Source organism: Phoca vitulina, unplaced genomic scaffold (genome assembly GCF_004348235.1).
Source record: "Phoca vitulina isolate PV1807 unplaced genomic scaffold, GSC_HSeal_1.0 scaffold50, whole genome shotgun sequence".
Classification (NCBI taxonomy): Eukaryota; Metazoa; Chordata; class Mammalia; order Carnivora; family Phocidae; genus Phoca; species Phoca vitulina.
The window spans coordinates 559,182-584,790 of NW_022589753.1; the positions used below are offsets into that span (position 1 = coordinate 559,182).

The following is a 25,609-nucleotide window of genomic DNA, read 5'->3' on the forward strand; positions in this document are numbered from 1 at the left end:
CCTGGGATCATGACCTGAGCCGAAGGCAGATGCTTAACGACTGAGCCACCCAGGTGCCCCTCTCTAGGTGGATCTTAACCAGAGCCTGCTAGGACTAGCGGAGACCAGACCAGGGACCTCCAGTGGGGCTCCACACTCTGAAGGGGTGCCAGTAAGGGGTTTCTGGAACTTTCCCAGCGGTTCTGGAGATGGCAGAGGGCGACGGGCCGAGCTTTAGCCACTAGGAAATTCTCTGGGTGAGGAAGGCCTGGTTAACTGGGGGAGGTGTTGGCTGCATGCTTCATTTACTTTTTCATCGGATGTAATTTCAAACAAACTTACACTAAAGTTGGAAACATAGTGCAAAAGACTTCTATATACTCTTCATCTAGATTCACCAATTTCTAACATCTTGTCCCGTTTGGTTTATTGTATAAATAAACTTAGGTCTGAGCGGTCTGGGAGCAAGTTGCAGATGTTGAGCCCTTTACCCCTGACCCCTTAGTGTCTGCTTCCTAGAACATGTCCTTTGTGACTCATTAAAACAGGAGACGTGGCCTTGATGCCGTGTTATTGATAGCCCACATCCACATTTCTCCTTTAACTGTCTCCCAATTCCACATTTTTGCATATGTGGTTTTTAGTCTGAGAATCTGCGATGCCCCAACCTTTCGTGGTCTTTTGTGGTCTGGACATGTTTGCGGAGGTGGTCATTTTGTAGAGTCTGTGATGCTTCCTTGGGATTGGTGTGAGGTTTTGCATTTTGGGCTGGAACCACGGGGGTGGGGTGTGTCCTCCAAGCGCAGTGCCTGGGGTGCATGATGTCAGTCTGTCCTGTTGCTGCTGATGTGAGCCCTGATCCCAAGGCCAGGAGAGGTCTGACAGTTTCTCCACGGCAAGAGGTATCCCAGGGGAGGTGCCTTGAGGCTGCATGAATATCCCGTCTCAGTTATTACTGTGATGGTTGCAAACATCATCCCTTTCCAAACCTTATCCCTCTGCATTTACTGGTTGGGATAGCCAAGCAGACTTTCGAAAGGACTGCTATGTTCCTAGCAGGGGAGGGATGTGGATGCGGGGGTGAGGAGGCTGCCGTAGGGCTCTCTGCTTTCTGGGGCTGCTTGGGTTTGGAGCTGGGCATGCTAATGGTTGGAGGTGGAATGTGAGGAGGGTCCAGGATGCCTGGGCACCTGGGAGGATGGGGTGCTCATCTATTGAACTGGGAGGCTGTTGGGAGAGCAGGAGGAGAAGGTTTGGGCCAGTGCAGTGTGAGCTGTGAGTCTGGGTTTCAGGGAGGGATCCCTGCGGAAGATGACAAAGTTGTCACCATCAGCATCTGAAGGATTTGCAAGGCCAGAAAGTGAAGGGCTGTCATTGTGGCTTATGAGCCACTGGAAAAGGGAGGAGAACACCCTGCAAGAGTTCACGATTCAGTACCTGATGCCTTTTACACTTTTCATTTGTATTTGAATAAGGAATATAAGTACTTAGTACAAACTCAACGTACAAGAAGGTAGAGGAAAAAAAGTAAGTCTTCCTCCCGTCCTGGCTGTACAGTTCTGGTTCTTCTGATTTCTGTAACTGAGTTTTGAACCCTCTCTCTCATATATATATATATATATATATATATATATATATATATATACGAGAGAGAGAGGCTTGATCCCACAACCCTGAGATGATGACCTGAGCTGAAATCAAGAGTCAGATGCTCGTTTGACTGTGCTATCCAGGAACCCCTGAACTTTATAGACTTTTCAATTCTTTTTTTAAAAACCCAAGGTGCATTGTGGTCACTTCAATTTTCTTCTTTAACAAGGTATCTTGGCAAAAACTGCATTTCACATATTTCAGATGCCTCCTCTTTTATGGCCTCAGAGTCATTCGGGGTACAGGGGAGGGGGTGCCAGTGAAGGAGGGGCAGCCCTCAGTGATGGGCATTGGGGTGCAGGTGCCCCTTCAGATGACTACATTTGTTGTCTTTGGGGTAAATACCCAGCAGTTGCTGGGTCGTAGCTCTATTTTCAACGTCTTGAGGAACCTCCATACTGTTTTCCAGAGTGGCTGCCCCAGCTTGCATTCCCACCAACAGTGTAAGAGGGTTCCCCTTTCTCCGCATCCTCCCAACACCTGCTGTTTCCTGACTTGTTAATTTTAGCCATTCTGACAGGTGTGAGGTGGTATCTCATCATGGTTTTGATTTGTATTTCCCTGATGCCGAGTGATGTGGAGCATTTTTTCATGTGTCTGTTGGCCATTTGGATGTCATCTTTGGAAATGTGTCTGTTCAGGTCCTTTGCCCATTTTTAAATTGGATTATTTATTTTTTTGCAATTGAGTTGTATGTGTTCCTTATGTATTTTGGATATTCACCCCTCATCAGATATATGGTTTGCAGATATATTTTTTTGCATTCTGTAGGCATCTTTTCAATTTATTGAGTTTCCTTAGCTGAGCTCTTTAGTCTGATGTTGTCCTACTTGTTTGCTATGGTGTTGGCTGCCTGGGTTTTGGTGTCCCATGCAGGAAACCTTGCCAAGACAAATGTCAAGGATCTTTCTCCCCATGTTTTTTTTTTTTTTCTTTTTTTTCTGGGAGTTTTATGGTTTTAGGTCTTACATTTAATCTTTGATCCATTTTGAGTTAATTTTTGTGAGTGATATAAGATGGCTGCCAGTTTCATTCTTCTGCAGGTAGATATCCAGTATTCCCAACACCATCCATTGAAGAGATTGTCCTTTCCCCATCATGTGTTCTTGGCACCCTTCTAAAAAATTAGCTGGCTATGTATGTGTGGGTTTATGTCTGGGCTCTCTATTCTATTCCTCTGGTCTGTGTGCCTGTATTCGTGCTAAGACCTTACTGTTTGGGTTTCAGTAGCTTTGTATTATAGCTTGAAATCAGGAAGTGTGATGCTTCCAGCTTTGTTCTTTTTTCTCATTGTGACTTTGGCTATTTGGGGTCTTTTGTGGTTCTAAATAAATTTTAGGATAGTTTTTTCTATTTCTATGGAAAATGCCATTGGACTTTTGATTGAGATTGCATTGAATCTGTAGATCGATTTGGGTAGTATGGACATTTTCACATGAATTCTTCCAATCCATGAGCACAGAATATCTTGCCATTTTTTTGCGTGTGTGTCTTTTTCAATTTCTTCATCAATATCTTACAGTTTTCAGTATACAGGTCTTTCACCTCCTTTCTTAAGTTTATTCCTATATTACTTGATATTGTTTTTGATATTATTTTGATATTATTGTAAGTATAATTATTTCTTTATTTCTTTTTCAGATAGTTTGTCGTTAGTGTATAGAAATGCAACCAATTTCTGTATGTTGATTTTGTGTCCCGCAACTTTACTGAATTCACTTATCAGTTCTTACAGTTTTTTTAGTGGAGTCTTTAGGGTTTTTTATATATAAGATCATGTCACCTGCAAACAGAAATAGTTTTACTTCTTCCTTTCTGATATGGATGCTTTTTATTTCTCTTTCTTCCCTAATTGCTGTGCCTAGGAATTCCAGTGCTATGTCGAATAGGAATGATGAGAGTGGGTATCCCTGTCTTGTTCCTGATCTTAGAAGAAAGGTTTTTAACTTTTCACCACTGAGTAGGATGTTAGCTGTGGGCTTGTCATACATGGTATTTATTATGCGAGGAGCATTCCTCCTTATCCAGTTTGTTGAGTGTTTTTATCATGAAAGGATGCTATATTTTGTCAAATGCTTTTTCTGCATCTATTAAGATGATCATGATTTTTATCCTTCATTCTGTTTTTTTTTTTAAGATTTTTTATTTATTTATTTGACAGAGAGAGACACAGTGAGAGAGGGAACACAAGCAGGGGGAGTGGGAGAGGGAGAAGCAGGGAGCCCAATGTGGGGCTCGATCCCAGGACCCCGGGATCATGACCTGAGCCGAAGGCAGATGCTTAACGACTGAACCACCCAGGCGCCCCTTTCATTCTGTTTTTTAAAAGGATTTATTTATTTATTTGAGGGAGAGAGAGAGCGCATACAAGTGGGAGGGCAGAGGGAAAGGTAGAGAGAATCTCAAGCTGACTCCGTGCTGAGCACAGAGCCAGACATGGGGCTAAATCTCATGACTCTGAGATCATGACCTGAGCCGAAACCAAAAGTTGGTCACTTAACCAACTGCACCACCTGGGTGTCCCTATCCTTCATTCTATTAATGTCATGTATCACTTTTATTGATTTGCAGATGTTGAACCATCCTTGCATCCCAGGGATAAATCCCACTTGGTCATGGTGGATGATCCTTTAAATGTACTGTTGAGTTTGGTTTGCTGATATTTTCGTGAGAATTTTTGCATTTATATTCATCAGGGCTATTAGTCTTTAATTTTCTTCTTCTTCTTTTTTTAAGGATTTTATTTATTTACTTGTTAGAAAGAGAGAGAGACCACAAACAGGGGGAGCATCAGGCAGAGGCAGAGGGAGAAGCAGGCTTCCCGCTGAACAAGGGCCCGAAGTGGGGCTCGAGCCCAGGACCCTGAGATCATGACCTGAGCCAAAGGTAGATGCTTAACTGACTGAGCCACCCAGACGTCCCAGTCTTTAATTTTCTTTTATTGTGGTATTCTTTTTTTTTTTTAGATTATTTTTAGATTATCTTATAATTTATTTTTATATTATTTAATTTTAGATTATTATATTTATTTGACAGAGAGAAAGATAGCAAGAGCAGGAACACAAGCAGGGGGAGTGGGAGAGGGAGAAGCAGGCTTCCCGCGGAGCAGGGAGCCCGATGCGGGACTCAATCCCAAGACCCTGAGATCATGATCTGAGCTGAAGGCAGACGTTTAACAACTGAGCCACCCAGGCACCCCTATTGTGGTATTCTTATCTGGCTTTGGGATCAGGGTAATGCTGGGCTTGTAAGATGAGTTTGGGAGTGATCTCTTTTCAGTTTTCTGTTACTCTTCTTGTAATAATTTTCCTGCCCATTCTTGCTTGTTTGTGTGACGCTTTTCTCAATTAATTTTAAAATCAGCTTGTCTATCCCCCAATTCTTCTTAGTATTTTTTTGAGGATTGTATTAAGTTCATAGATAAGTTTAGGAAGAATTAGTATCTTTATGTAATGTTAAGTCTCCTTATCCATGAACATAGTATTCCATTCCGTTTTCGGTGTTGTTGTGTCTCTCAGGAACATTTCAGGTTTTTAGCATGTTTCTTGTTAAGCTCATCCCTAGGCCTTCTGTTGCTGCTATTATTTATGGAAGACTTTATTATGTCCTCGAACTTGATGCTTGTGTATCTTGAGGCTAATGGTGCACCCAGCCAACTTCCTGAATTAGACGGGCAGCTTCCATTATTGCCCTTCCCCACATGATGCTGACCTTGTCTGGATACAGGTGCATCTCACTGAGGAACAGTTTCGGTACATCAGCTATCTATTGCTGTGTGAGAAATCACCCCAAGACTTATTTGCCTAAAACACTATTAAACATGTATCATCTCATAGTTGGAAGTGGCTTAGCTGGTGGCTCAGGCGTGGGGTCTCTGGCGAGGTTGCAGTCAAGCTAGGGCTGCACTTACCTGGAGGGTCCTCTTGCAGAATGCTTCACATACATTCCAGAAAATTGGTGATGGGGTTTGGCAGGAGGCCTCAGTCCCTCCTGGCATGGGGGACTGTGGGACGTGCTGCTTGAGCACCCTCTCACCATGGTGGCTGGCGTCCCCCACAGTCAGCCTGAGAGAGCTGGGAAGAAGCAGTGTCCTATGGCCCAGCTGTTAGCTCAAGGGGACTCTACAAGGAGGGTTATGAATCTGGGAAGTCAGGATCCTTGGGGTTACATCAGGTAGTGGTGGGGTGACTGGGTGCTTTGCTGGCTAGCTAGCTGCTGAGCCTCAGCCAGTGAGTGTAGTGCCTCAGTTTCCTCAAGGGTAACTAAGGATGGCACATGTGCAGGAAAGTTGGGGGGTCAAATGCAATCAAGCTGCAAAATGCTCCTGACCTTCCTGCTCTCCCTTTTAAGGGGTTGGCTATAACTCCAGAGCATCCTCAGGTAAGAACCTCCCCAGATAAGAGGGTAGGCAGGTCCCCTCTGACCTAGACGGGATGGAGCCATTTAGGAAAGCCTCCCCCTGCCAGCTCCCCCAGCTCTCAGCCCCTCCCCTTCCCAGTCCTCCTGCGGGGGTCCCCCAGCCCCCCAGGTCCATCTGCTGCCAGCGCAGCTCTAGAGCGAAGGGGCGCCTGCGGGCTCCCAAGCGGGCTCTGGAGGGAGCACCTTTCCCCTCTGCTCTGTCTTCTGGTTTTTCTCACCCCCCCGCGGGCATGGCCCCTTTTGCAAACTGCGGAGGATCCCATCCTCCCGGCAGCCGAGGCGCCCCGCGGGTCTGTGTGTGCGCGGGGCACCTGGGGCGGGGGTGGACCTCGGGGCCCTCCCCCCGCGGCCGAGGGGCGGGGGTCGCGGGCTGCTCGCGGGCCTCGCAGGGGCGGCTGGGGGGGGCGGCGCCGGGGGCGGGAAGGGCGGAGGTGGGGGCGGGGCGGGGGGGCGGTGAGGTAATTTCCGCGATCGGGCGTCAGCACTTTGAGTCACCCGGGGGCAGAATCGAAAGTGATCGCTCGGCGCGGGGCGGGTGCGGGTGCTGGCGGCGCCGGGCGGCGGGGGGCGGCTCCGCGCGCAGGGTAAGCGCCCGGCGAGGGCCCGGGGTCTCGGCCGCCGTCCCGGGGCGGGCTCCCTGGGACCCCCAGGCGAGAGGGAGCGGAGGGGGCGGCCGCGCCCCGCGGGAGGGGGGTGCTGGTGTGGAGGCGGGGGGAGGGTACCCGGAAGCCACCTGCGAGCCCCCGGCCCCGGGAAGCTGCGCAGCCCGGTCGCCGCGACCCCGGCTCCCGCCCCGGCCCCGCCTGGGGAGGGGCCGCGATCTCTGCACCCCGAGTCCAGAACCCTTAGTGTCGTCCTGTTTCTGAATATCCACCCGGCTTGGGCTCTGCCCTGGTCCCTCTGCAGCTGGACCGAAGGTTCACTTCGGAGCGGGGAGGGCTTTCCCCCTCAAGGCTGAGGCTGCAACCATTTCCTTTCAAAACATCTCTCGGCGCTGTGCTCAAAGTTTCCCCTGCAAGTTCCATGCAGACGGGGCTTCCCCACTTCCTCCCGGAGCTCTGATGCTGTCCTGCTGGCCCCCCCACTGCCTCGCCGCCCCCCCCCAGCAGGGGCTGCTGTGTGTTTGGGGGAGTCAGTGCTGGGGGGGATCAGAGAGGGAGGCTCCTCGGGAGCCCCAAGAGTCCATGGGCCCCCAGGGCTCCTGTTGCCAGGGCAGCCTTCCTCCCCCTGGCTGGCCCCCTGGCTCCTTTTGAGCAGCACCCAGAGACCCTTCAGAAGTGGGAGGGGTCTTGGTTGGGTCAAGGTCAGTGGGGCCCCCTCCTCCTGTCTGGTGGACAGAACTGTCCCTGGCCTGAGGGAGAGTGTGTCTGAGCCCCCACCTGGGTGCACGTGGACCTCCTGGCCTCAGGATCTGACCTTGCTCCTTGCTGTTCCCATTCCAGACTTCTCACCATGGGTGAGCAGCCCCGGAGGACCCTCTGAAGCCGTGAGCCCCGGATGGCACTCCGCAGAGCCAAGCCAGGGATGGCGCCCCCAGGGGCCCGCTCATCACCCAGCAGCCCCGTGGCCACCAAGGAGCTGTCTCTGGCCGGGCTGCGCGCCCAGCTGGACCTGTGCCTGGCCTGCCCCCGCTGCAGTCAGCGGCTCAATGAAAGTACCTACCTCCTGCGCAGGGTAGAGCACAGGTGTCCCCGAGAGATCCTGCTGGCCCGCTTCAAGCGAGCCCCCAGGAGCCGCTTCTGGCACAAGGTGGACCGCCGGCCCAGCTTCCCACGGCCTGCCCGCTATGAAGTCTGCTGGTACTACAGGCCGGGCGTCGGCTGCCAGCGCCATCACAACCAGTGCACCTTTGCCCGCAGTCCGGAGGAGGCGCTGGTCTGGACCTTCGAGCGTGAGCACAATGTCCGGCGTCTGTGGCTCAAGACTGAGCTGCAGGGTGAGGCCCGGGGCGAGCTGCACGGCCCGGCGGATGCCATCCGTGCGGAGTACGGTGGCCACTTCCAGCTGCTGTGTTCCCACTGCTTCCGGTGCTGTCCTCCACGCCTCTGCCCCGTGGACCCCCAGGGGCGCTGCCCCAAGCACGGAGCCTGCCCTGCGCTCCTGACCCACGTGACCACCGAGGGCCGCCGCAAGCAGCAGGTCGTGGAGGTGCGGCCGCAGCCGCAGTACGGCCAGCCCCTGGCCTACTGCATGTACGTGGGGCGCGGGCGGCCGTGCCGGCACGGGGCATCCCGCTGTCAGTACGCTCACAGCGCGGTGGAGATGGCCGTGTGGGAGGCCGAGCAGCTGGACGGGCTCCAGCGGCGGGACCTGCTCTCGCCCACCGCCCCCAGGGAGGGTGAGCGTGCGGTCCCCCACGGCCAGCCCGCGGCGGCCGGCCTGTACTGCCACGCCTGCCTGGTCACCTGCCACTCCCAGGAGGCCTTTGAGAACCACTGCTCTTCCCTGGAGCATGCACAGATGGTGGCCCTGGACCAGGCCGAGTCCTGGGAGCACCGCAGCCCACCCATGGGGCTCTCCACGTTTGAGCTCTGCCCACAGTAAGGACAGTGGGGTGCAGGGGTGGGGTGGGGGATGAACCCTCCCTTCAGCTGGAACCAGGGGTTCTCGGTCCCCTCTGTTATCGGCTGGCTCCCGCCCTGGCCTCTGGGGGGTGGTTAAGGGAGGTTCACTGAGGCCTCTTCTTGTGGGCACAGGATGGAGGAGGTCCCTGTTCCCGCCCTGCCCTGCCCCCAGGCCCGGATTCCACCCTGCCTCCCGCCACAGACCAGTATTGGCTGAGAGGGCTTACCCCTGCTCTGCTTGCCGACCTCCCGTTTCCCAGACCCAGCCTCTGTGAGTACGGGGACGTGTGCACCAAGGCGCATTCCGAGCAGGAGCTGCAGGAGTGGATACAACGGGCTCAGACCCTGAAGCTGCGGGAGCAGGCCGCCTGGCAGGAGGGGCTGGTGTCTTACCAGGCGCGGCTGCTGGCTGAGTACCAGCGCAGCAGAAGTGAGGTCCTGGTGGTAAGTGGGGACCAAGTGAGTGGGCAGGGGATTGCCGGGGCCGGAGCCCCCCTGCTGACGGCCGGGCTTCCTGTGCAGGTGGCTGAGACCGTTGATGGCGTGTCCGTCACCTGCAGCCAGCCCTTGGTGCATCAGGCCCATGAGAAGAAGACTCAGCACAGCTGGATATTTGACATCCACTCTGAGGTGAGCAGTCAGCAAGCCCCGGGGTGGTTGGGGTTTGGGGTCTGGAGCTGCCTGTGCGTCCTCTTGCGGTGCTTGTGTGATCTGAAGCATGCCCGAGTCCTGTGTCGAGCCCTGTGGCGTTATTCTGTGGAGCGGCCGGCACAGAGAGTGAGGACCAGGCTAGTTACCTCGTGTGCCCTGAGCATCCCAGGCTCCATGGGGGCTGCTCTGCGATCCCATTTGCAGCGGGGAACCCCAAGGTTCAGACAGGCCGAGCAGCCTTCTGGGCTCACAGCCAGGAAGCCCAGTATGGTGGGGAGGGGCGCGTGGGTCAGCCTGGACCCTGATGGGCGGGCAGGGTCTGGGGCCGCCTCACCATCCAGTCTCTCCCCCAGGAGCCCCTGCTACACGTGGCCCTGCTCAAGCAGGAGCTGGGAGCAGACTTCTCGCTGGTGGCCCCCTGCCTTCCGCCAGGCCGGCTCTATGCCGAGGGGGAGCGCTTCCGAGCGCGAGCCTCTCCAGCCAGGTTCCGGGTGGAGGTGCGCGTGCAGAGCGCCTCCTTCGGCTTCTTCGAGCAGTGGGTGGTCTTCGACTTCGGCCGCAGGCCGGTGCTGCTGCGGAAGCTGGGGCTGCAGCTGGGCCAGGTGCGCTGCCCGGGGCTCCGGCGGGTGGCGGCAGGCGACCACCCCGAGGAGCTGGAGCGCTGGCACACGGGCAACCGCCTCGTGGTGCCTGCCATGGAGCGGACGGCCGAGCAGGTGGCCCTGGTGGCCAAGTACAAGGTGCCCGCCCTGGCGCTGGACTTCAGCCACGGGGGCCCGGCGCCGGGTCCTATCACCCGCACCAACTACCGGCAGAGGATGCACCAGTTTCTCTATGAGGAGGAAGCTGCTCAGCAGCAGCTGGTGGCCAAGTGAGTGGGGGCTCCTGGGCCCACGGGGTCTGCTGGACTGCTGACCGCAGAACTCCGGCCCCGGTCCGCTGACCCTATTCTCCCCACCAGGCTGAACTTTCGGGGCCCGGTGTCCCTGAGGACAACCCTGCAGACGCCGGCCCTGGGCATGCTCTTCCCGCCGGCAGGAGCCCTCTATGCCGAGGTCCCCACCCCCTCCTCTCTGATGCCGGACACACACGAGGGCTTTCTGCTGGGCCGGGCGGTCAGCACAGCCCTTGTGGCCCCTGTTCCCGCACCTGACCACAGGGTGTTTGAGGTGCGGCTAGAAACCCGGGCCATCTCGGAGCAGGCCCTGTGGCTCCTCTTGCCCACCCACTGCTGCTTGGCCCTGGGGCTGCAGCCCGAAACCAGCCCCATCTTGGAGGTGCAGTTCCAGATCGACCCGCTGACCTTCCGCTTCTGGCACCAGGCAGTGGACGCGCTGCCCGAGGAGCGCCTGGTGGTGCCGGACCTGCCGACGTGTGGCCTGCCTGTGCCTGTGCCCACCCCGCCCACAGTGCACGGCAACCACAAGCAGAGGTTGGCTGTGGCGTTCATTGCGGGCAGCTGCCCCAGGGGCATGCAGCCCATTGCCCCCCTGCTCATCTACGGTCCTTTCGGCACGGGCAAGACCTACACGCTGGCGATGGCCTCCTTGGAGGTCATCCGGCAGCCCCACACCAGGGTGCTCATCTGCACACACACCAACAGGTGAGCCCGGGGCTGCCCCCTGCTTCCTGGGCCGGGGCGAGTGTGCCGCTGAGGGGGGGTCACTGCCAGAGAAGAAGGGGGGCCTGGGGTTCCCAGGGTCACTGGAGGCCTGGGCAGCTCACGCCAGAGTGGACTGCCAGGGTTGCCTGGCCATCGGCAGAGCCGGGTCTGGGCCGGGCCTGCATCCTCTGGCTGCGCCGTGGACACGGGGGCGGGGACGGTGCAGCCCATGGGGCGGTCAGGGTCACGCTGATCCTTGGGACTCTCTCTGATAGCTGATCAGCCCTGGGCTAAAAGAGACGGGACATGTGTGCCTCGGGCCCAGTGCGGGGTGCCCCGGGGGTCAGGGTCTGCTGTCCGGGGGCGGGGCTGTGGGTGCCTCCACAGGGGCCCTAGACCAGACAGAGTTGTGGGTGGGGGTCTGGCATGGCCGCCCAGCGTTTCCCGGGGTGAGGCTCTGGTGTTGTCTTCCCTCAGTCTCTCTCAGTTGATCCCTTTTGGTCAGTATGGTTTTCTTAGCCCCAACACTTCCTGCTGCCCGGGCAGGGCTCTCTCCCAAGCTGGGCCTGGGGATCCCTGGGGTCCTGGGGAGCAGGTCCCTGCAGAGATGCCCAGGGGCCCTGGCATGTCCCCAGGATGCGCTGGCCCTGGGTGTGAGGGGCTGGCCTCGGTGCTTCTCACCTGGGTGCATGTGGGTGCTTGCCCTCCCGCCGTCACTGCCCACCCTCCCGCCGTCACTGCCCGCCCTCCCGCCGTCACTGCCCACCTGCCGTCACTGCCCGCCCACCCGCCGTCACTGCCCACCCTCCCGCCGTCACTGCCCGCCCGCCGTCACTGCCCACCCGCCGTCACTGCCCGCCCACCCACGTCACTGCCCACCCGCCGTCACTGCCCACCCACCCGCCGTCACTGCCCACCTGCCATCACTGCCCGCCTGCCGTCACCATAGCCTCTGGCCGCCCTGGCTGCCTCAGGCAGGGGCCCCTATGGTTCCCCTGTCTGCCTCTCTGCATGGCCAGCTCCTTCACCTCCTCCTCTAGGGAGCGCTCCCTGACCACCCAGGCCCTCTGTGCTGCTGCCACTTCTCCTCCGGCTCTGACCCCCCCCCCCCCGCCCCTTCCTCTGTCCTCTGCTGGTGTTTAAGCTCTGTGGGGGCGGGACACAGGTCTGTCTGCCTCCGCTGAATCCCTGGCATCTGGGCCGGCTGGGCTCACGGGGTGCTTTAGCGGACAGCTGCCGAGGCCCCGTGTGCCCTCCCCCCCTCAGCGCGGCCGACATCTACATCGAGGAGCATTTCCACCGCTACGTGAGCAGCGGCCATCCCGAGGCCTCTCCGCTGCGGGTGATGTACACGGACCGCCCGCCCAGCCAGACGGACGCGGCCACGCTGCAGTACTGCCTCCTGACGGAGGACCGCCGGGCCTTCCGCCCCCCGACGCGGGCCGAGCTGGAGCAGCACCGCATCGTGGTCGCCACCACCTCCCAGGCCCGCGAGCTCCGGGTGCCGGCCGGCTTCTTCTCGCACATCCTCATCGACGAGGCCGCCCAGATGCTGGAGTGCGAGGCGCTCACCCCGCTGCGCTACGCCTCGCCCAGCACCCGCGTGGTGCTGGCGGGGGACCACATGCAGGTCACGCCCAGGCTCTTCAGTGTGGCGGGCGCCCAGGCCGCGGGGCACACCCTGCTCTGCCGCCTCTTCCACCACTACCAGCAGGAGGCGCACGAGGTCGCCCGGCGCAGCCGCATCGTCTTCCACGAGAACTACCGCTCCACCGGGGCCATCCTCAGCTTCGTCTCGCGGCACTTCTACGTGGCCAAGGGCAGCCCCATCCACGCCAGCGGCAAGGTGCCTGGCCACCCCGAGCGCTACCCGCTCATGTTCTGCCACGTGGCGGGCAACCCCGAGCGAGACATGTCGGGCACGTCCTGGCTGAACACGGCGGAGGTCGTGGAGGTGGTCGAGAAGGTGCAGGACATCTACCACAGCTGGCCCCCCTGCTGGGGCGGCCGGGAGCAGAGGCACATCTGCGCCGTTTCCCATGGCGCCCAGGTAAGCCCCAGCCGCGGCGATAGCCTGCCCGCCCCGCTTCCGACGGGGCGCCCAGAGGAGGGCACCGGCCCCTCCGTGGTCTGGGGGGCCTCCTCGGCCTCAGTTTCCCCTCCTGAGAGAGGGACTGAGGAAATAATCTGCCAGGGCGTGATGAGGGCTCGAACCCCGCCCCTGGCGCCGGGGCACCAGGCGGTGGGGGCCGGTGTCCCACGCCGGCGCTCACCCCGTCCTGCTGCTCCGGCCGTGTGTGTCTGCAGGTGAGCGTGCTAAGGCAGGAGCTGAGGAAGAGGGACCTGGGCCAGGTGTCTGTGGGCAGCTTTGAGATCCTGCCAGGTGGGTGATCAGTGCTGGGGTGAGGGCGGGTGGGCGGCCCGCCCCGCCCCCGCCCCCGCCCGGCCTGACCGTGCCCACTTGCAGGGCGGGAATTCCGCGTTGTGGTGCTGAGCACCGTCCATAACCACCACAGCCTGCTGAGCTCGGGGGCACCTGCCCTGGGGTTCTTCACCGACGCCCGTGTGCTCAACACTGTCATGACCCGCGCCCAGTCCCAGGTGGTGGCCGTGGGCAACGCTGTGGCCCTCTGCTCCTTCGGGGCCTGCAGCAAGCTCTGGAAGAGCTTCATCCGCGAGTGTGTGAAGCACCGCAGCATCTGCCCCGAGACTCTGTCCCTGGAGCACATCGAGCAGGACGTGGTCCGAAGGCAGCGCTGGGCCCTGCAAGCAGAGGGGTCTGTGGCAGCCGTGGCCCAGGACACTGTCCCAGAGGAGGGGGCAGCAGGGGCTCCGGCCACAGAGCATGCAGCCACGGAGAGGGTGGGTCCAGCAGCCAAGGCTGAAGGGACGACATCCCTGTCCAAGCCCTCAGCAGCGGGAGGGGACGCAGCCGCACAGAGGACAGAGGCTGGGGACGCGGCATTGGGGTCCGTGGCCGGGGGCTGCGCAGCGGTGGGGGAGCCCGCCAGGCTGCCCACGGAGGCGGAGGACACGCCATCAGCAGGGAACTCGTCGATGGGGAACAAGGCCCCCGGGAAGGCGGTGGCAGGGCCGATGGCCACGGAAAATGGGGAACCCGAGGACCCCGAGGACTCTGAGTCGGACTTCTGGCCTTCTGACACGGAGCTCAACGCTGACGACTCCATCCTGCAGGAGCTCCTGGACGAAGCCCGGAATGTGATGGTGACCGTCCGGGAAGATGGGCTGCTGGACACCGTTGTCAGGCCCAAGTCCCCACACCAGGCCCAGCAGTACAGGAACCTGCCGCGGGCCACGCTGCGGAAGCTGCTGTGCACGGAGCCTGAGCTGTACCGCCACTGCGCCTTCGTGCAGGAGACCTTTGAGCGGGCGGTGGCCAACCCGCTGGACGACACGGATTCCGGCCCCATCCAGATCAGGGGCCGCTTGCACTGTGGGATGGCCTTCAGCGGGGACGAGGTGCTGGTGAGGGTCCTGGGAGGGGACCAGGGCTCCTCCGGGAGGCTGCAGGGCCGTGTGGTGGGCGTGCTCAAGAGGAAACGCCGCGAGCTGGTGTTTGTGTGCCGCCTGGACGAGTGGGACCCTCGCCTCATGACCCCCATCGACGGCTCCGTGACCAAGATCTTCGTGGCCGAGCTGAAGGACCCGCTGCAGGTGCCCGTGCACCGTGTCCAGCAGGGCCGCGTGCAGCGCGTGGGGTACGAGCGGCTCCCCGCCGAGGCCCGCAGCAGTCGGCTCTTCTGGGTGCGCATTGTCCTGTGGCGGCAGCGCTTCTACTATCCCCTGGGCATCATCCTGGAGGTGCTGCCCGAGGCCACCACCTGGGAGCAGGGCGTCCGCATCCTGGAGCTGGAGCACGGCCTGAGGAAGCCCTCGCTGGAGCCGGCCTCCGTCAGCAAAGCGCTGCAGAAGTACCGGGCGGAGCTCGGCCGGGCCCCTGACCGCCGGGAGGACTGCCGCGGCTTCCTGACTTTCACCGTGGACCCCCAGGGCGCCTGCTACCTGGATGATGCCCTCAGCGTCCGAGATCTGGGCTCCAGGTACGAGGTGGCCGTGCACATCGCCGACGTGGCCAGCGCTGTCCCCAGGGACGGGCCTCTGGACCTGGAGGCCCGCAGACAGGGCATCACGTTCTACGCCCCTGACCGGGAGCCTGTGCCTATGCTGCCAGCCGGCCTCTGCCAGGACGCACTCAGCCTCCTGCCCGGCCAGGACCGCTTGGCCATCTCCCTCTTCCTCACCGTCGAGAAGGGCAGTGACCAGCTCCAAGGCCTGCGCTTCGCGCCCTCTGTGGTCTGCTCTGACCGTCAGCTGTCCTACGAGGAAGCCGAGCATGTGATCAAGCGGCACCCGGGCGCTGGCCATGAGCTGCCAGCCCGCCTGGACTCTGTGGACGCCTGTGTCGTGGCCGCATGCCACTTCTCCCGGGTGCTGCGCCGAGCCCGCCTGCAGACCGACGCCCACTACGAGCAGCCCAGTGAGGACTGTGCGCTGGGCTTCCGCGCGGCCCACGTCATGGTCAAAGAGTACATGATCCAGTTCAACAGCCTGGTGGCCGAGCTCCTGGTGAGCAGCGAGCGCACGCGGACCGTCACGCCGCTGCGGTGGCAGCCCGCGCCCAGCGAGCGCCAGCTCGGGGCCTTGTGTGAGAAGCACCGAGAGCTGGTGCCCCTGTCCCTGCACCTGCGTCACCGCCTGCACGGCCGCGGCCCCCCCGGCACACGGGTCCGCCTCCTGGGCTCCCTGTGGGGGCTCCTGCAGCGCGCAGCCTGCGCCGGGGACCGCGACCGGCTGGCCGACCTCATCACCACGGATGACATGCACCCCTCTCTGGCTCCCGTGGGCCTCGACTTCCGCAAGGCGCTGGGCCGCTCGGTGTTTGGCCGCTCCCGCCAAGGGGCACGGCAGGCGGCCGGCCACTACGCGCTGCAGGTAGACTGGTACACGTGGGCCACCTCGCCCATCCGCCGGTACCTGGACGTGGTGCTGCAGCGGCAGGTCCTGCTGGCGCTGGGCCACGGGGGCTCCCCCTACTCCGCCAGGGACATCGATGGGCTCTGCCAGGAGTTCAGCTACCAGCACGGGCGTGCCCAGAGCTATCAGCGCCAGGCCCGAAGCCTGCGTCTGGCCACGCGGCTCAAGGTCCAGCCGCAGAGCAAGCTGGGCTTCGTGGTGGGCGTGGAGGCGGGCGCCCGCGGCTTCCGGCTGCTCTTCCCAGCCGACCCCGACACCCTGCCTGACCCCTGCCCCGTCCACTACCGCTCCCTGCAGATGGCGGAGCACCCCAGCGACCTGGTGAGGCGGCCGGGCCTGCGGCTGGGGTGGCGGCGCCGAATCTACTCGGTGCAGGCGGACAGGCGGCCCTCCCTGGTGCCCGGCATCCTGCTGGACCCACACTGCCGGCAGCTTGAGGCCGCCCTGTGGCAGCAGCTGCTGGAGCTGGTGCAGGAGGGGCGGTGGCCCGAGGCGGCCGCCCTAGTGCGGGAGCAGGGCGCAGCAGAGCCCAAGCCGCTGGAGCTGGGCCGCGTGTGGCGGAGCCGCTGCGGCCACTTTGTGGAGGTGGCCCGGGAGCTGGGCAGCGGGGACACGCTGCAGGTGCAGCTCAGTGCCGTCCTGCAGCGGGGGTTCCTGGTACCGAGTCTGCAGCTGTGCACCGTGGTGCCTGGCCTCACCCTCTGCCTGGAGCACGTGGACCGGCCAGCCGCCTGCTTCCTGGACCAGATGCCCCGCGCGGCGCGGGACCGCTGTCTCGACCTGGGCGAGTACTCCCGTGTGTGGGGGTCGTTCTGCTCCCTGGAGTCGGCCACCAGCGCGGTCTCCGAGGGTGACTCCATTACGCTGCAGCACGTGAGCATATCCTGGGATGCGGAGCAGGTGGCCCAGGGCCAGCTGTGGGGCTCCTTCTGCCTGGAACCTTCCTTCCTCAGTGAGCACGGCATTGACCTCAACTTCGGCCACTGCTACCTCTGCATCCGGCTCGAGGGGCTGCCGGCCATGCCCGCTGCAGGGGAGCTGTGCCCCCCGGCTGGCCCTGGCCAGCCTCCCCTGGCCGCCCCGCCCTGCGGGCCCCTCCTGAGCATCGACCCTGACACATACACATGGGTGGCCCACGGGCTGATGGAGCCCTGGGACTGGAAGGAGGGCTCTGCTGACTGGCAGGAGACCCCCAGGCAGATGCACTTCTTCATCCAGCACATGGCCATGGAGAAGGTTCCAGAAGAGGTGCTGAGACCTGGCACCCGATTCACCATTGAGGTGCTGCCCAAGCAGCTTCCTGACATGTGAGTGGCCTCCACAGGGAGAAGCCAGGGAGAAGCTGGTGGGCGGGTGGGGCGAGAACTCCCTGGGTGTCCTCCCGGGGGGAGTCCTGTGGACGTCCCAGGGTCCATCTTCACTGCCACCCGCCCCCAGTCGCAAGGAAGAAGCCGTGCGTAAGTTGGAGTGTGCGTCCCCGCTGGTCGTCAGCATTGCCCTGGGCCGGCCCATCCCTCCGGCCTGCGGTCTTCCTTCCCAGCAGACCCTCCACAGAGGTAGGTCGAGGGACCCTCCAGCGCCACCCCCCCAGTCCCTTCATCCTGCCTGGGCCCTGCCCTGCGCCCCTGCTCAGGCAGGCCTGACCCTTCCTTAGGGACGTACGGCAGGCTCCTGGAGAGACAGACGTTCGACCTCCCTGGAGGCTACCACACGCTGAACTCCAGCCAGAACCGGGCTGTCAGGGCGGCCCTGCAGAAGCAGTTCACGGTGATCCAGGGCCCGCCAGGTGGGGCCCGAGCTGCGGGGGTGGGGTGCCCGGGGCTGCCCGCGCAGGCGGCCGGGGTCTCTGTTCATGGTGCTGTCTGCCTGCAGGCACGGGGAAGACGGTGGTGGGCTTCCACATTGTGTTCTGGTTTCACAAGTCAAACGAGGAGTGGGTGAAGGCCTACGGCGCCCCCGGTGAGGAGAAGCCACTGGGGGGCCCCTGCATCTTGTACTGCGGCCCCTCTAACAAGTCGGTGGATGTCCTGGCAGGTGCGCTGGGCTGGCTGTGTGGGGGCTTTGCCTGGGGGTGCTGGCCCCGGGGACAGTCTCTCATGCCCCGTTGCCCCCAGGACTGCTGCTGAGCAGGAGAGAAGAGTTGAAGCCGCTGCGAGTGTACAGTGAGCAGGCCGAGGCCACCGAGTTCCCGATGCTGGGTGTGGGCAGCAGCGGCCCGCCCAAGAAGACCCCTCGGGAGGGGAGGCCCAACCAGGCCCTCAGGTGCAGTCTGTCGGCTGTCTGTCTATGGGTGGAGGCAAAAGGCCCCACAGTCCTGTCTTGGGCGAGGGGTAACACAGGGCTTTATGGATGTCCCCCCCACCCCAGGAGCATCACCCTGCACCACAGGATCCGGCAGCCCTCCAACCCCTATGCACGGGACATCAGGGAGTTCGATGCCCGTTTGCAGAAAGGGGAGGCCTTTTCCAAGGACGACCTCAGCCAGTAAGCAGTTGGGGTCGTGGAGTTGTCCGTTGCCGTGGAGGTATATGGGGGGCGGTATATGACCATACGGTGTCCCCGGGCAGGTACAAGCAGGTCCTGGGGAAGGCGCGGAAGTTCGAGCTGAAGCAGCACAGGGTCATCCTGTGCACGTGCTCGTGTGCGGCCTCAGCTAGTCTCAAGAGGCTGGCTGTCCGGCAGATCCTCATCGATGAGGCAGGGATGGCCACAGAGCCCGAGACCCTCATCCCCCTGGTGACCTTCTCGAAGGCGGAGAAGGTGAGTGAGCTGGGCGGGGAGCTGGGAGCCCCAGGCAGGTGTCAGTGGGTGTGGCCTTTGCCTGGGAGGGCAGCTTTGTGGTCGTGGTGGAGTGGCCGTGGCCATGGAGCTGGGGGCCTCATCGGCAGGTGTCAGGACTGTGCCTGCCTGTCCCTCCAGGTGGTTCTTCTTGGGGACCACAAGCAGCTGCGGCCTGTGGTCAAGAACGAGCAGCTGCAAAGTCTGGGGCTGGATCGGTCTCTCTTCGAGAGGTATCACATGGACGCCTACCTGCTGGACACTCAGTACCGCATGGTAAGCCAGTCCCAGCCTCTTCCAGCCCGAGGTGTGCTCTGAGGCCGGGCATGCCAGAGGTGTTGCTGCCCACACCCCGACCTCCTGTGTCCACCCTGGCCCCCAAGACCCCCAGCAGGTAGGTGACCTGCCCCGGCGCATGCCCTGCCTTGCAGCACGCGGGCGTCTGTACCTTCCCCTCCATGGAGTTCTACAAGAAGCAGCTGAAGACCTGGTGGGGCCTGAAGCGGCCGCCCAGCATCCTTGGCCACGTCGGCAAGGAGAGCTGCTCTGTCATCTTTGGCCACGTGCAGGGCCGTGAGCAGAGCCTTCTGGTGTCCACAGATGAAGGGAATGAAAACTCCAAGGCCAACCCGGAGGAGGTGGCAGAGGTGGTGAGTGTCCGTGAGACTTTCCCAGGTGCCTCTTGGTCAGGGAGGGCTTCCTGGAGGAGGAGGTGGAGGAACTGGGGGGACAGATCCAGGGCAGGAGAGGTACCAGGGCCAGCTTCAACAGCACCCCCTTGGTCCCTCAGGTCCGCATTGCCAAGCAGCTGACCCTGGGCAGGACAGTGGATCCCAAAGACGTCGCCATTCTCACTCCCTACAATGCTCAGGCTGCGGAGATCAGCAAGAGTCTTGGGCGAGAGGGTGTCACTGGAGTGACCGTGTGCTCCATCACCAAGAGCCAGGGTGAGTGCGGCTCTGGGGCAGGGGGCTCGTGGGCCAGCAGTCACAGGGTGGGGGCAGGTGGCATGGCTGGGGCCTCATCATGCCTGCCCAACTGCGCAGGAAGTGAGTGGCGCTACGTGCTGGTGAGCACCGTCCGCACGTGCCAGGAGAGTGACCTGGACCAGCGGCCGACTAAGAGCTGGCTTAAGAAGTTCCTGGGCTTTGTGGTGGACCCCAATCAAGTCAACGTGGCCATCACCCGGGCCAAAGAGGGACTCTGCTTCATCGGTAGGACCGCTCGGCTGGGGGTGGGGAGGGGTGGGCGGGGTTCCTCCTGGGGGGTGTGGCTGCTGGTCTGGGGGTGGGGAGGGCTGGGGCGGGGCTTCTCCTGGGGGTGTGGCTGCTCAGCTGGGGGTGGGGAGGGCTGGGGGGTGCTCCTCCTGGGGGTGTGGCTGCTCGGCTGGGGGTGGGGAGGGCTTTGGCAGGGCTGAGGTCTACCATGGACTCCTCTCCCCTCCCTCAATCTCCGCAGGAGACCACCGCCTCCTGCGTTGTTGCCCTCTCTGGCGGAGATTCCTGGACTTCTGTGAGGACCAGCAGACCCTCGTGCCCGCCAGCCAGGTGCGAGTTCGGAGGAGGCCAGCGGTGTCTCCTTGAAGAGCCCACTCTGCTTGCCCACTGCCCTCGGGCTGCCAGGACTGCGAGGTGAAGTCCTGAGCCCCCTTCTGCGGGCTGCCTTGCGAGGCCCCACTCAGCAGAATCCCACGTGCCTTCGGTGGGCACTGTGGCCGCCCCGCCTACGTGGCTGGGTCTCTGCTGCGGTTCTGAGCAATAATCCCCTCCTGGAGTCTTGGCCTCTCCCCGGGGCGGGAGCAGGCCAGACCCCGCCCTGCCAGCGTGTGCCTACACTTGGGAGGAAGAATCCCAACTCTCCCCGCTGTGCTGCTTTTGTGGGGACATTTGGTGACAAGGAACATCTCAGGAGTGTGGGATGGAGGGGGGAAGTCCTCTGGACCTTCTGGTGTTGCTGGGAAGGTTTGGGGTGGGGAAGGAAATCCCAGTGGGGCTACTCTTTGGTCTTTGGATGCCAGGCCTGACCACACTGGGCGCTGGGTGTGGAGCTCAGCCTTCTTTTCTTCTTTCTTTTTTTTTCTCAAGTAGGCTCCATGACCAGTGAGGGGCTTGAACTCATGGCCCTGAGATTAAGAGTTGCTTGTTCTACCAACTGAGCCAGCCAGGCCCCCCTATTTTCTATTTTTAAATAAACCAAACGCCAGTGTCCTTTTTACTGGAACAAGTTCCTTAGCCCAAACTTAGGCAAAGATGCCTCCCTGGAACAGAGGGCCTTTTCTCTATCCCCACTACCCTGTCTAACTGGGACCCATAGCCCTGTGTCCTTCAGGGGTCACCTGCCCTTGCAGGAGGAAGGGCAGACCAGAACCCGATGCCCACACAGCCTTGCCTGGACCATGGGTGTGTGGGTGGGGACTGGGATTGAGGTGCCCCTGGATGGGCAGCCTTGTGCCTTCTCCCTGAGCTCTACCTCCCCTTTGCAACCTCAAGCCTGCTCCCAGGTCAGGGCTTTAGGGACAAACTGTCCTGTGTGTCTGTCTTTGTAAAGTTGAGGACCTTCACCTGTCCCTCAGGGTCTCAGGGTGCATTTATGTCCTAACTGCTCTGGAAACCCTTGCCTTGATATCAGCCCTCACCTCAGTAACCCCCCGCACCCCCCCCCCCCCCAGGCAGCGCTGACCCAGAGTCTGTGCACTTCCACTGTCCCTGTGGCCTGGGGGATGTGGCAAACCAGTTGCTCATACTAGGAGGGGCTTGCCCCCCTCTGTGGCCTTGCTGCAGACCATCTGCCAGTGGGGGGGGTGCGGGGGGGGAGTGATATTCTGATGTTTTCTACAAATCAATTTCTACATTCCAATTTTTATATATTTTCTTGGACTCTGTGTTATATGATTCAATAATAATTTTATTATAAAGACCACTCTGAATGTTTTTCTCACTTCTGGGTGTTTGAGATTTTACTGGGGGGCAAGAAGGGGAGGCGCCTCCTCTTGTTCTGGGTTGCAGGGTGGCTCCTGAGTCTGTCAAGAATCAAGAGCCCCTTCTAGCCGGATGCTGGACAAGCAAGCACTCTGGGAGGGGCTGGTGTCCCCATGTCCCCATGTCACAGCGGACCACACAGCCAGTGGGCTGAGCAGGGTCTGTGCCAGAACAGTGGAAGCTGGGTGGGGGGCTGACTTGGTGAAGGTGGGCCACAGGGACGAGCTGGATCCAGGCGATGCAGGCATGCCCAGCCTACTGAACGCAGACCCCAGGCCAAGTCCAAAGTCCCTGAGGCTGCCAGCCCTGCCAGTGTCCTGCGTGGCCCAGGGTCTGAATGCTTGAGGACCCTGGAACGCCGCACACCTCCTCCAAGCCAACTGTGGCCATTCCGTACCTGGTTGGTTTGTCGCCCGGTGCCCAGTACCTCCAACAGCACTACTGTATGGAGGAAGGCGGGCCCAGGCCCTGGCTTCCCTAGGTGCCCGCATGGGTATCAGACGGGTGTGGAGGTCACAGAGAGTCAAGGAGTCAAAGGCCTGCTCCGAGGCCTGTGTGTTCCTTGTGAGGCTGCAGAGGGAGCCAGACGGGCCCCGCCGGGGAGCGCACTTTCATTCCAGGCCAACCACGCAGGCATGGAGGAGTTTTACTACCTGGTCGAAAGCAGTCGAAACGAGGACCAACAGGCGCCCTGCGGCAGGAAGTCGGGACCTCTTCAGCCTGGAGTCAGGGAGGGCTTCACAGAGGAGCGGGCGCCGAAGCCCGGAGCGCGCGCGGGGCGGCGGGGAACCAGGGCGGGCGGGGCACCTGCGCGCAGAGGCGGCGCGAGGCGGGGCCGCAGGCGGAGGGCGGGCGTCGCCGCAAAGAGGGTCAAGGTTTGGAGTCCGGCGCGTTCTCGTGCAAGGCGGCGAAACAAACGGAGCTCGGCGCAGAGAAAAAGCGCTTGGCCCTGCGCGCGAGCGAGGTCCAAAGACGCGGGCGCGCCAGGCCTGGTGGTGCGGGGCCCTCACAGCGGGGACCTGCCGCGGGGCTGGCCTCTGGGCAGCTGCCGTCGCATGAGGGCTGGAGGCGCGGGGATCTGGGATGACCCCCAGCCGCCTGGCCCATAGCCGCCTGCCTTGGAGAACCGCGACTCCAGCCTGCCCCCTTCTTGGTGGGATGGATGGTATGACCTGGCACAAAGCCCAATCCCTGGTCCCTGGCCAGTTCTTGCTTCTCTCCCTGCCTCCTCCCCCTACCCTGTGCCCTACCTCCACCGCTGGTCATTTCCGGTCATTTCCGAGGAGTACCATGGCTTTGCTCTGGACCCCTCCCCCTCCTTCCCCCCTCTCCAGGATGCTTTGGGGTGACGGGACCCTGAGGAACACCCAGGAGTGTCCGCCCCATAGCCACATGATGCCACAGAGGGTGTGACAGTCTGGCTTGACCCCCTGAATGGCATGCAGTGGCGCACAGTGGGTCAGCTACTGGAGAGGCCTAGGAGGACCGTCTCCCCCTCTGTCTATAGCGGGTTTGGGTGGGGGTGGGGGTGGGCAGGTCCTGGGGCCTTTCCGACAGCTGGGGACCTGCTCTCTCCAAACCACTTCTCTGCCAGTGGGGGAGACAGTCCCTGTTCCCGGTCATCTTGCCCTGTAGGCCTTCTGCTCTCAGAGGGCCTAGTGGCCCGTATGGTGGGCAAGGGAGCGGAGGACAGCTCAGCATACTGGCAGCTCCCCTTGGCCATGGCACACGGTGCTGTCCCTCCTGGACCTGGACACAGCCAAGCTGCAGCAGCAGGCAGATGCCGACCTTCGCATCACCTGCGTCAGGACGTGGGCGTGGGAAGGGAGGGGGCTGCTGGCCACACTGGTGGTCACACGACCGTGCGGGGGGAGGGGGGCAAGGACAGCCTACTGAGGCAGCAGGGAGGGGCCGGCCCCCCACACGGGGCTGGGCACTGGCCTGTGTCTCGGGGAGGCCCTCTGCCAGGCTCCCTTGCCTGGGGCCCTCAGCCACCTTAGGACAGGAGTACAGATGAGCTTCAGCTTCTTTTGGGGAGAAGACCTTGTCATTTAAAAAACACAATGTCCTGATGGCCTGGGCGCCCTCTGCCCTAACTCCAGTGATGCTGGGGGCAATAGGATGGGGCATGACTGCCCCCAACGAGGTTATTGTTCCCCTTAGGGAGCCCTGGCCTAGGACACAGGAAGAGACAGCCAGGGCCTGTGCCAGGGTTGCGGGGCTGCTTACGGTGCCGGAGACGGGGAGGGGGAGATGCAGGAGGGGCTGCCGCTTTGGCAGGGCCACTCGGAGAAGCTCTCGTCCTTGCTCGGGGCAGCCAGCTGCCAGGGCTGCTCGTCTTTCTCCGGGGACAGCGATCCTGGAAGATCCAGCCTGGGGTGTCCCCTGGGAAGGGGGCAGGAACCTGGGGGGCCTGGGGCTGGGGGGGAGGCTGCGCAGAGTCAGACTCGCACAGCTGCAGCTGCGTCTAAAACGTAAGTAGGTTTGTTTCTTTAATTGTGTGTGTGTGTTTATAGTCTTTATTAGTGGATAAATATTAGAAAATCATCTCTCAGAAAGTGTGGTCAGGGGCAGGCCCGGCTTGCCTAGCCGACTGGGGGTGGGCCCTTCTGGGGGCCCCGGCCTGGTCTGCAGGGTGAGGCTGTCCCTCCAAGGCTCGTACACCAGCGTGTAGCTCTCTGCTCTCTTGACGGTGAACCTGTAGGAGCGGTTGGGCAGCAGGTTGTGGACGTCGAAGGTGCAGGCGGCCACGGGGATGATGCCGCACTGCATGCACTCCTGCTGTGTCCGTGGGTCCAGCAGCTTGAAGCGCAGCTCGAACTGCTCCGGGGCCGCCGGCTGGGTGGTGACAAACCAGCGCAGGCTGGCCCAGTCCTGGTGGGCCACCGACCCCTTTCGGTCGAACATGACGGGCATCTTGGTGCTCAGCATGAGCCTGATGCGCGGGATCTTGGTGGCGCCAACGTCAGACACCAGACGGTGCTTGATGTGCAAGCGCCCAGGTACCATCATGGCCAGGAAGCTGTCCATGACTGCCGACAGGTCTGCCAGCCTCTGTGCCACCAGCCCCCAGCCCGCCAGAAAGGGCCGCGGGTCAGGCGACTCCAGCAGAGCGTCCAGCTCGGCGCGGCCATGGTCCAGCTGCTCCAGCAGGTCCCCGAGCAGCAGGAGTTGGATCTTGGTCTGGGCGGTGCCCACCTTCTTCATGCGCTGGAACTTCCAGGGGTCGATGAGCTGGAACATGGTGTTGGGCAGCACCAGGGGGTTCTGGTCCCCCAGGGCCAGGTGCTTGGGGAGGATCTCGATGTAGTAGGAACACTTCTTGAGCAGTTCCATGCGGGCATGGTGGCGCTTGAGCAGGTGGGGGCTCAGGTCCGAGGTCAGGAACTCGCGCAGCACCGTGCGGCGCTCCATGTAGGCCCTCCAAGCCTCTGGTTCCAGCAGCTGCTGATCCTCAGCCTCCTCGGCCTCCTCCTGATCCAGGAAGGACTGGGGACTGTCTAGCTTCATCTTGTCCAGGCCCAGGCCTGTCACCTGGAAGTTCATGTCTGGGAGCAGGGGGCAGAGGGTGGGGTGTGAGCTGACACGGTCAGTTGGCCTCTGCACCCACCCAGGGGCTCACTCAGGTCAGTGTGTGTGGGGGAGGGGTGGCTTCAGGCCCACTGCCCTCCATACTGGGCCCTCTGTCCGCCCCCAGGGGGAGGAGCTCGTGGGGAGAGCACATCTCTCTGGGAAAAGGCTGCCGATCTGGATAAAACTGGACACTGAGGGGCAACCACTCTACTGATTATCCATTGTGATGACACAGGGACACGGGGAAGGGCTGAGACAATGGGCCCTAGGGCTAGACGGGCCTGGGCAGGAACCCTAGCCACTGACCAGCTGTGTGGCCTGGCCAAAGCCTCAGGTCCTCGTCTGAATGGGGTGAAGGTGCTGCCTCGGGACTGTTGAGAGGATTCAATGCGATCCTGTCTGCGCGGCACCAGACTCCC

At 61.3% G+C, this 25,609-nt stretch overlaps 2 protein-coding genes across 3 annotated transcripts; one reads left to right on the forward strand and one right to left on the reverse strand.

Annotated features, from left to right (window-relative positions):
• The first annotated feature begins 6,543 nt into the window (after positions 1 to 6,543).
• HELZ2 (helicase with zinc finger 2) lies at positions 6,544 to 21,548 on the forward strand. Of its 2 annotated transcripts, XM_032387675.1 has the most exons (20): positions 6,544 to 6,632; positions 7,491 to 8,588; positions 8,873 to 9,056; positions 9,135 to 9,242; positions 9,617 to 10,134; positions 10,225 to 10,866; positions 12,133 to 12,916; positions 13,174 to 13,249; positions 13,334 to 17,168; positions 17,299 to 17,417; positions 17,516 to 17,647; positions 17,734 to 17,895; positions 17,976 to 18,123; positions 18,229 to 18,345; positions 18,429 to 18,621; positions 18,781 to 18,915; positions 19,071 to 19,289; positions 19,430 to 19,586; positions 19,686 to 19,853; positions 20,098 to 21,548. In XM_032387675.1, exons 2-20 carry the CDS (start codon positions 7,546 to 7,548, stop codon positions 20,220 to 20,222), a joined length of 8,865 nt encoding a protein of 2,954 aa, XP_032243566.1. In that variant the 5' UTR covers positions 6,544 to 6,632; positions 7,491 to 7,545; the 3' UTR covers positions 20,223 to 21,548. The 2 variants fall into 2 exon arrangements, 1 of the variants encoding a protein (XP_032243566.1); XR_004297440.1 differs by lacking the exons at positions 17,299 to 17,417; positions 18,429 to 18,621; positions 18,781 to 18,915; ... (2 more) ...; positions 19,686 to 19,853; positions 20,098 to 21,548 and having other exon boundaries at positions 18,229 to 18,305.
• Positions 21,549 to 24,110: 2,562 nt separating this feature from the next.
• On the reverse strand, positions 24,111 to 25,163 carry FNDC11 (fibronectin type III domain containing 11). Its single transcript, XM_032387812.1, has one exon. The coding sequence runs from the start codon at positions 25,161 to 25,163 to the stop codon at positions 24,162 to 24,164; it is 1,002 nt and encodes a 333-aa protein (XP_032243703.1). The 3' UTR covers positions 24,111 to 24,161.
• Between the last annotated feature and the right edge of the window lie 446 nt (positions 25,164 to 25,609).

Coding starts and splice junctions, on each gene's coding strand:
- HELZ2 (XM_032387675.1), top strand. CDS start 7,546: ATGGCACTCCGCAGAGCCAAGCCAGGGATGGCGCCCCCAGGGGCCCGC. Junction 13,250..13,333: donor CAGCTTTGAGATCCTGCCAG/GTGGGTGATCAG, acceptor GCCCACTTGCAG/GGCGGGAATTCCGCGTTGTG. Junction 19,854..20,097: donor AGAGGGACTCTGCTTCATCG/GTAGGACCGCTC, acceptor CAATCTCCGCAG/GAGACCACCGCCTCCTGCGT.
- FNDC11 (XM_032387812.1), bottom strand. CDS start 25,163: ATGAACTTCCAGGTGACAGGCCTGGGCCTGGACAAGATGAAGCTAGAC.